Source organism: Ursus arctos, unplaced genomic scaffold (assembly GCF_023065955.2).
Source record: "Ursus arctos isolate Adak ecotype North America unplaced genomic scaffold, UrsArc2.0 scaffold_6, whole genome shotgun sequence".
NCBI classification, from domain to species: Eukaryota; Metazoa; Chordata; class Mammalia; order Carnivora; family Ursidae; genus Ursus; species Ursus arctos.
In genome coordinates this window covers 6,356,648-6,367,159 of record NW_026623078.1, presented here as the reverse complement: position 1 = coordinate 6,367,159, position 10,512 = coordinate 6,356,648, and the positions used below count along the sequence as shown (strand labels likewise).

The window sequence follows — 10,512 nt, the reverse complement described above, 5'->3', positions numbered from 1 at the left end:
ATAGCAGGGTCCTGCCATATTTGTGAAGTTTGGTGGAGTTTATATAGGGCAAGTATGCTGAGACATCAACTTAAATGTTAAAGTATTGCATCTTGTACCCCAATTACTATACCACTAAGAAGAAAGCATAATGTCTGGTTGTCCTGTCCAAGTTCTAGAAGCAGTATATTCCAACATGTATATATTACTTATTTATTGATTAAAATGAAGGTTCTAGTTTTTGTGAACTTAGCTCAGGAAAGCATCTTAGCAGATTTAGTACAGAGTGAAAGTAGCCTTACCACTAGGGCCATATGTCCAGGCAAATTCTACAATATTAAAGCTATCTATGCTGGGAAACCATTTATAAGGTTTTCCATATCCTAATAGGAGAATCATAATGTAGTTTCATAAGATTATGTAGCATGGCCATGCCATGTGCAGGAGAGAACTATACATGAGTTCGAAATCAGCTCCTGGTATTCTGCTATGCCCATGTAGGAATGGATCTTGTGACCATAGAACTTCAACTGACTATTGAGATGGAGCTGTTCTTCATGTTTGTGTTCTTTTATATTAAGACTGACTAGAGAGCATCACAATTTTAAAATTGTATCCTTCTATCTTGGGATGGCATCTCCTAGGGTGTAGCATACACTCTTATTTAATGACATTATATGTAATTTGTTCCCAATAAGAAGAATCTGCAGGGGGGCACCTGGGTGGCACAGCAGTTAAGCATCTGCCTTCGGCTCAGGGCGTGATCCCGGCGTTACGGGATCGAGCCCCACATCAGGCTCTTCCACTATGAGCCTGCTTCTTTCTCTCCCACTCCCCCTGCTTGTGTTCCCTCTCTTGCTGGCTGTCTCTATCTCTGTCGAATAAATAAATAAAATCTTTAAAAAAAAGAAGAATCTGCAGGCTCTTTAGGATAGTCCCCATTCTTCATTCCCCATAAAACAAGTGTAGAATTTATGTTTTCTTTTTCCACAACTTCAGGTTCCCTAGTTCCAGAAGTTCTGGGATGTTTTCAGCAGTGATGCAGTAAAATTTCTATTAACCTCAAGCTCAATCACTTTTCAATTTTCTTTCCCAGAGACGTAAAGCCAAGGAAAGGTGTTACCATCTTGTAAAGGATAATTTACCTTATCACCCGAAGAGGTAGCACTGCTACTATACAATGATTAAGTAGGATCATGGAAGATTTTTTTTTTTTAATCCAAATTGAAATGTGGAGTTGAACTCTCCTATTTCTGAGGTGAAAAAAATGCATTGGATGGTTATACTTACAGAGATGACACTGAAGAAAAAAAGATTAGTGAACATGAAGACATAGCAATAGTACTATACAAAATAAAATATGAGAATAAAAATAATTTTTATTATATACATCTCTTTAAAAGGTAAAAGACCATACACAGCAAAGATAATAACAATATATTGTTGAATATACTATCTCAATGTGTAATAGTAGACGTTAATATAAAACAACACAAACACCAGGACCAAGAGAAGGTGAGTGGAAGTATACAGTTAAACTTTCATATATGATACCTGGAAAGATATAATATTGATCTTAGACTGTGATACAGTAAAATGTTCAGTATGTATTTTTAACCATAAAATAAACACTAAAAACCTCACAAAAAAGATAGCTAAGAAGTCAAGATTATTAATATGAAAAAATTTAGCTAAACAATAAGTAGAAAGAAAGAAAACATAAATGACACTCAAGTATCCAAGAAAATACATAAAAAAACTGAAAACAGATGAAACAAATATAAAATAAAAGCATTGTCAATTTTAACTGAAATGGGTCTTTTATGATATATATAAATGAACTAATAACCTATTTAAAGGCAGAGATTATTGTATTGGATAGATATATGTTGCATACAAGAAACTACCATTAATAATAAAGACCTATATAGATGAAAAGTAAAAGGGTAGTGAAAGAAAAATTAATATGTTCCTATTAAACCAGATTGTGTTGTTTCAATTTACTCATTCACTGTAACAAATTACCACAAACTTAGTGACTTAAAATAGCAAAAATTTATTATCTTACAACTCTTTAAGTCAGAAGTCTGGTCCAAGTCTCACTGGGCTACACTCAGAGTGTTGGCAGAGTTGCATTCTTTTCTGGAGACCCTATGAAAGAATGTTTCCTTGCCTTTTCCAATTAAGCCAAAACGAAGCAGAAAATGTGAAAAAATATAAATATAAAACATCTGACAGGAAAGCAAATTTTAGTCCACTCATATTGATAATAATCCTATTACATGTCATTCATTTTACAGGACTATCTTCATATATATATATATATATATATATATACACACACACACACACACACACAAACCCAACAAGACATCATACTATTTTTTGTACAGTCAGTATTAGTACATACTTATTTACATATATCAACATATTTGACAAGCTACTGCATTCCTTTTTTGATCTTGAAATGTACCAATTTGTAAGATCTTTGTACCCTTGCACTGGTCATCCTCTCTTTCTAGAATTTTTTGTCCCCATGTAATTCCATGGGTGTTTCTTTCAGATTGTCTGGTTATCAGCTAACCACCACTCTAAAAGACCTTGCTTAACAACCAAAAGTAAAGTAACTACCATCTCCCAAACTCTATCATAACATTAGTTTTTATTTGCTTCAGAGCACTATCTCTTTTGGATCTTATGGGTTATTTTCAATTTAATAGTTTAATCTGTGTTTATCTACCTGAAAATAACCCCAAGAGACCTGGAATCTTACCTGCCTTATTCACGTAGCTAGAATAGTGCCTGAAAATTGAAAGTACTTAATAAATGTAGTATTTGCTAAAATGACTGACTGATTCAGTGCATTATTGAGGAAGTGATTTAATCAATTCCAACTGGATTTTCTCCTTTGTTGCTTGTCTCATCTTCTATTTTGCTCAGCAAACCATGTGACGACTCAGTAACTTCTTCATGGAAGCTTTCACTTCCTGATTGCGAAGGGTATAAATCACAGGGTTCATCAAAGGAAAGATGACTGTGTGAAAGAGAGAAACCACTTTGTCAGATGGGAAGGCTCTGAATGGGCGAGTATAGATGAAGATGGCAGGTCCAAACATCAGAAACACAGTGATAATGTGTCTGGTACATGTAGATAGAGCCTTATTCTTCCCTTCAGAGGAATATCCCTTCACACGGCAGAGGATGACCGCATAGGAGGCCAGGAGTCCCAGGAAGCAGAGCAGGGTGAGCAGGCCACTGTTGGAGACCATCAGGAGCTCCACCACAAAAGTGTCTGTGCAGGCCAGCTTGATGACCTGTGGCACATCACAGAAGTTACCCAGCTGGTTGGGGCCACAGAAGGACAAGCGGAGAATAAGGGCTGCTTGTACAATGGAATGAGTAAAGCCCCCAAGCCACAGAGCCAAGAGCAAGGCATAGCAGACTCTAGGGTTCATGACAGTGGAATAGTGCAAAGGATGACAGATGGTGACAGAGCAGTCGAAGGCCATCACAACAAGAAGGAACATCTCCCCTGCCCCCAGGAAGTGCAAGAAAAAGAGCTGAGTGATGCAGCCTCTGTAGGAGATTATTTTCTTCTCAGAGAGGAAGTCCACCAGCATCCTGGGAGCCACAATGAAGGAATAGGATGCATCCAGGAAAGCCAGATTTCCCAGAAAGAAGTAGAGGGGGGCTGTGAGGCCAGGGTCTGATCTGATGGTGAGGATGATGAGGAAATTTTCAGGGAGGATGATGAAGTAGAAAACTAAAACTAGCACGAAGACTAGGAGTTGAGCATGTTGAGACTGGGTTAGACCAAGGAGGATGAATTCAGATACCACTGTGCTGTTCTCCCTCTCCATCTCCCCTCTGTCTGCAGAATAACAAACTATTATCTGTTATAACCACCTTTCATCTTCTCCATATCTCTTCTCCAGATAAATACATTTACCACATGCAACACTTGCCTACCTGAAGAAAATGCATGTCCTGTAAGTGTCTCCTGTTTTGCATTGACCCTTCTACCCTCCATTTCTTGATCCCTCCCTAAGGCATCATTCTCATAACTACACTCTCATTCCCACTTAACCATGTGCTTTTATATAATTGTGCTCCTCTAGGACTCTGGGCTACTTTGCTTGAAGAGTAGTCGAGATTTCCTGATTAAAACAAAACATAACCATTATTAAATTGTCAGATGTGTTGTTATCTTAGTTAGCTGTGTTGCACTGTCTCTAATGTTTAGATTTATTTAGATTTATTAGATTTATTTATTTTTTGTCGCTTCTCTTCATTCCCATAGAGCAGAGTGCTTTTGCAAGTGCTTCTTTCCTTTGGCTTCTGTAGAATCCCTATTTCTTGATTGATATCTCTATGTTTTGTTTTCTAAATGTGTGCCTTACTTGTTCCTATCACACTGTTCTGCTTTGGCGCCCTTGTGCACTTTTGTTCCGAACTGGCTTAGGGTCTCAAACAAGAATCCTACATTCTCCTTACATAGAGGTATCCCCTACATACATCCTTGGTTGGGTCCCAATACTGAATCTGCTACACACCCTGTTCTTAAATCCTAATGAATACTAATCCATGTTTATTTGCTTGCCATGTATTCATAACCTAATTTTCCCTCATATCTCAGAATGATAGGCAAATGATATCCTGCCCACAAATATTTCCATATAAAACTTATCAGAATATATAAAATATTTTTAATATCTCAACTAATATAATCAAAGCATGATAGAGTTGGAATTGGGTATATAGAACATATAGTATGACATACTCTTTGGATAAATGAGAAAAACAAAGCAATTGCAGTTAAGATTTTTAGTTTTGCAATTACTTCTCTTCTTCATTCTCATTCACAAGTGGTAAGAAAAATATGAGGTATGCATTCCTCAGTTTAAACTGATTAGGACATTAATAGTCATCATCCATCCATTGGCATTACTTTATTTAGGCTTTTAATTAATCCTAATTTTGCTTGCATAAATATTTCCCCTTTTCAGTCTGTAATCTGATCTAAATAAGAGTTCTATTTAGAATCATGTTTGTGGTTATTTTCTAATTTGCATATTACTATAATTGTAGAACCATATTTAATAAATACTCATATTGAGATATCTGTACGTGTTTGACTGTTGACATGAATGATTTTAAAAATAAAAGATTATAATTGCAACACAATACTATAATGTGATATATAACTATATTTCTCTTGATTTTGAATTACATGAAATAGTTGTTTTTCAAAAGTACTATGAATACAATGGAATACAGTTTGTCAATAAAGAGGAATGACATATTGTAACATGCTACAACATGGATGAACTCTAAAACATTATGCTATGTGAAAGGAACCAGTCACAAAGGACTACATATTGTTCGTTTCTTGAAAATCTGTAGACATGGCTAATTAATAGAGGTAGGAAGTAAAGAGTGGTTGCCTAGGGCTATGGGTAGAATGAGGAGTGACTGCTAATATGAGTTTTCTTTTGGGGTGATTAAAATGCTCTAAAATTTATCGTGGTGATACAAGCATAACTCTGTAAATACACTTAAAACAATTGAATTATACAACTTAAATGGTAAATTTTATGCTATGTTGATTATATCTCAATAAATCTCTTTTTTAAGATTTATTTATTTGAGAAAGATAGAAAATGCACGTGGGGGGGGCAGATGGAGAGGGAGAGAGCATCTTTAAGCAGACTGCTTTGCTGAGCATGGAGCTGGATGCAGGGCTCTATCCCAGGAGACCAAGATCACAACCTGAGCCAAAACTAAGAGTTGGTTGCTTAACCGACTGCACCACCCAGGCGCCCCTCAATAAGTCTTTTATTATGTGTGGAGGGGAAAACCGGAGAAGGAAAAAGTCCCAACTGAAATTTGACAGAAATTTTTGATAACATTCCTGGAAAGAAAATGTAGGAAGAAAGGAAAAAAAGGAGAAGACTACAGAAAAATCAACCTTAAAAAGTCCATAAACTCCTGGGAAATGTAGGCAATATGCTGGTATTTTAGGGCACACTTACTAGGAAACATCAGAACATATGTTCTATGTGACAAGTAACATTTGTAACTAGCAGCTAAATGTTATGGAAAAGGATTTATAACACATGGGCACATATCTGTGCATAGAGATACTTATTCACATATGTATAAACACACACATAGTGAGTCTAAGAAACAAAACAAATGAGGGACACCTGGGTGGCTCAGTCTTTAAGCATCTGCCTTCGGCTCAGGGTGTGATCCCAGGGTCCTGGGATCGAGCTCCACATCGGGCTCCCTGCTCCTCTGGGAAGCCTGCTTCTTCCTCTCCCACTCCCCCTGCTTGTGTTCCCTCTCTCACTGTCTCGCTGTCAAATAAATAAATACAATCTTTAAAAAAAAAAGAAACAAAACAAATGAGCAAAGAGAGAAAAAGAGAGAGAGGCAAACCAAGAAACAAACTCTTAACTGTAGAGAGGAAACTGTTGGTTACCACAGGGAGGTGGGTAAGGGATGGGTTAAATAGATGATGGGGATTAAGGTGTGCACTTGTTGTGATGAGCACCAGCCCTTGTATGGAAGTGTTGAATCATTATATTGTACTCCTGAAACTAATGCTACACTGTATGTTAACTAACTGGAATTAAAAAAAAAAAAACAACCTAAAAACAAAAGAAATAGGAGAAAAAAACACTTCTGGTGTCCTTGAAATTAGCTTAGGAGCTTCCTTCTCTCTTTTACCCAGTATGCCTCCACATTCACTTCTTATTCTGTCTATAGAAACCTATAGAAACCTGCTCTTAGGAAAATAAGTCAGTAGCTCCTTCTGCCTATCTTAGGTTTTGTGCTTTCCAGGTGCTCACTGACAGTTGTTTCTTGCTTCTCTGGATTGGCAATTCCAAGCCACAGGAAGCATTCTAAGAGTTACAATCTCCCTCTCTTCCTCTGCTTTTGTTTTTCCAGATCCACCTCTATTCCCTATTACTAATAGATGGAATTGCATACCACTCCCCACCCCTTTAATCCACTTTCTTCTCCCTTCTATTTACATACCTTCTGTTCCAGTGATTCTCAAATTGTGCTCATCACAGAGACTGAGGACAGACATGCATCAGATGAACATAACTCTGCATAAAATGAATTCTTGGGAAAAGAAGCCCAAAACATTGGCTCTCACAGAGACCAGTGTTTTGCTCTAGTCAGAGAAGGCAAAGAAGTATTGTCAGTGTAGGCTAGGATAGAGAGACCTGAATGTTTTCATCATCCCTAACCTTCCTTGTTATTTCAATTGATACAAAAACACATCTGGCGTTGAAGATGTGCAGGTGGAGAGGGGCCTCATATCCTCCGCTGTTTCTCAGAGTGCAGACACACAGCATCCACAGGCCACACTGAGCATGCCTAGATTCCAGCTGCTATCAGATCAGCTCCTGGAACCAGGTGTTTGGGGACTGACCACCTTCCTAGAATCTCCTCCTTCATCTCTCCCCATTCATTTCCTCTTGCTCCTTTTTTATTTTTCCTATTTGTCCATTTTCTTCTGGCTAATTCTATTTTATACACTCATTTTCTCAGTTATTTTTTTTTTACATTTGCCTTATCTTTTATTCCTATATTTTTCTTGCCATTTCTCTCCATTGACCTTTTGCTTTTCCTTCCTCATTGCTCTCTTATCATTCTCTTTCTTTCTCTCATTTGCCCACATTCTTTGAGTCTTACTTCATTTTCATTCTGTTTTATGCATGTATTCCACTTCATTATATCCAGTGCCTGTTTTTCCATTAGTTCTGAGACAATAGATTATTTTTCTCCAAGATAAAGGGAGCACGGTACATGCTTCCTAAGTGTTCCATTCCAATGGATTTTTCTACAGATAAGAAAGCTTGACTTGCTTTTCACTGCTGAGACTTTGTTCCTGGACATCATCCTTTTTGAAATTTACTTAGTCTCACCCACTCATTAGTTACTTCACATTCTCTCAAATATTTCGTCTAACCCATTCTGACAAAAATAAATTGATTTGTGCTCTAAAGTAAATCTCTTTAAAACCACCCTTGCCAACATGAATCCATTTAATGGATGTTTGAAAATGACAGTGTGGTTTCTGGAGCATCTGGGTGGCTCAGTTGGATGAGTGGCAGGCTCTTGATTACGGCTCAGATCATGATCTCAGGAACGTGGGTTTGAGCCCTGAGTAGGGCTCTGGCCTCAGCGGGGAGTCTGCTTGAGATTCTCTCCCTCTTCCTCTGCCCCTCCCCTGGGTGAGCATTCTCTCTCTCTAAAATAAGTAAGTAAATCTTTTTAAAAAATAAAATAAAATGACAATGTGATTTCTGACTCTGTATTCATACCCTTTTTTAATTTTTTTCCTTTTTAAAAAATATTTTACTTATTTGTCAGAGAGAGTGAGAGCACAAGCAGGGAGAGTGGCAGGTTGAGGGAGAAGCAGGCTCTCTGCTGAGTAAGGAGCCCAATGTAGGACTCGATCCCAGGACCCTGGAATCATGACCTGAGCCAAAGGCAGACATTTAACCAACTGAGTCACCCAGGCATCCCTTCATACCCTTTTTTAAATTATTAAAATACACTCTTAACCATTTCTATGAGTTTTGAAAAATGTGGAACAAGCTGAATAACATAAAAAATATTTAATTGATACTAAACTTGAGGATTATATAAAACTTTATTCAATTGCACAAATTTTCAGCCAGACAACTACTTATCAGTTCAATGGGATAGCTAAATTGGATGATGGAAAGCTCTATCATCCTTTAATATTTTGTTGTTTTAGACAGTATCATAAATGTTCCAGGAAGAACTCTGCTTTGGGAATTATTCTATCTTATTTAAGTTACTATTTCTGCAACTTGGTAATAAGGGAGACATAGTATATCTACTCTTTCTACTGCATAGGGTTGACATGAAGATCAAATGAGAGGGTTAGTAGCCACGTCACATCTACACAAACTGAACTAAGAAAGCATTCAGTGATTAGACAAATTCTAGTAAAAAATGCTAAGTGGACCCTGTGTCAGTAGATTTTTTGGTCATTGTGCTGGAATTAATCCCAGACATGGTGAATGCTTAAATCTGAGTCATTTGGGGTAAAAACTTGTGTTGTTTCAAGGAAGAGTGTAAATTGTTTATTTGTATTGTTTTTGAAGCATGATGAATGTAGTAAGCTTGGGGAGGTTATTTTAGGTCTTTTTTATATAATTCAGCTAGGATTTGTGAAACAAGTCTTTTTTGTTTTATGATCCCTAATTCTGAGCCTTATATTTATATATGTTAGGATCATATGCAAGAGAAGAAACTCATGCCAGCTGAATGTGATAACCAACAGGTTTGTAAACTTGTGAAATTTGTCTCTGGACTCAGCCTACCCCTTCTAACTTGTGATTCTCAATTTTCTCCTTCCCCTTGTCTCTCATTTACAATAGGAAAAATGTAGTCATTTGTGTGATACTCAAATGTAAATCCAGGTGGTGAATCTCCCAAGGCTGTTGGCATTTTTACTTCTTTATAATAGTGCAATTAAAGATTTTAACCCCTTTAATATAATTCTAAGCATCAGGAGGAAGTGCATGATGTATATTTGACGGACGAAGTAGAAAAAGCTATATGTCTGAATTTAGAACTTACCCTTTTCCTGTTTCTGCAGAATTACTCCATTCTCATGCATTTTAATGTCTCAGACAAATAGTATGCTTTCTTTCTATTCTTCAATTTCTTTTAAATTCTTTAAATTCTTTTAAATTCTTTTAAATTCTTCAATTTCTTTTAAATATGAAGAATGAACAAAAATTTCACCTCATTAGGACTCCACTGCTACTCTCAAACAAGGGACTATCCTCTTCTTTCTAATGAAAAGGAGATTACCTGATCATTTCTGAATTTTTCATCAAATATATGTCCTCATGGTGGGACATCGTAAATTCTGAAATCTGCTTTCTAATTTGTGATGCAGTAGGGAATATGTTGTGGGGTTTTACAGCTACCTTAAGCATGCAGAGTGTTTCCAATGGGAATTATTAGAATGTCAAGTATAATTACAAGAAGAAAAAGACAAAAACATTTTAAGGATTAAAAATATTCAAAACATGTGCCAGCTAAGACCCCACTGGATCATGTCAGCATTTTAAATTTGACGTTTAAACAGTGACAGTGATAATGGAACGGCACACATGTTTATTAAGCATAATGAAAGTAGTGAGCCTGGGGAGGTTATTTTAGATCTTTTTATATAATTCATGTAAGTGATGAGAAGGCAATTGTGTCTAAGAGATTAGTAGTGACACTAAGTCAATGGTTAAGTGTGTTAGTATCTGCATATTTTGCAAAAAAGTTAGGTAGAGAGTATATTATGTTCAAAAAAGATTTTTTCAGGAATAATTCTGCTTAATTAAGAGAACTTGATGGTGTCTTATACACTAGGTTTTTTTTTTTTAATTTAATGATTTTATTTATTTGAGAGACCACGAGCGAGAGAGCGCAGGAGCAGGGGGAGGGGGAGTAGGAGAGGGAGAAACAGACTCCCTACAG

General features: G+C 36.7%; 1 protein-coding gene across 1 annotated transcript; it reads right to left on the bottom strand.

Annotated features, from left to right (window-relative positions):
- Nucleotides 1-2,915: 2,915 nt before the first annotated feature.
- Nucleotides 2,916-3,839, bottom strand: LOC125283057 (olfactory receptor 4N5-like). The gene has a single exon (XM_048221677.1). The coding sequence runs from the start codon at nucleotides 3,837-3,839 to the stop codon at nucleotides 2,916-2,918; it is 924 nt and encodes a 307-aa protein (XP_048077634.1).
- Nucleotides 3,840-10,512: the final 6,673 nt, after the last annotated feature.

Excerpts from the sequence above, each read along its gene's own strand:
- LOC125283057 (XM_048221677.1), bottom strand. The coding sequence starts at position 3,839 with ATGGAGAGGGAGAACAGCACAGTGGTATCTGAATTCATCCTCCTTGGT.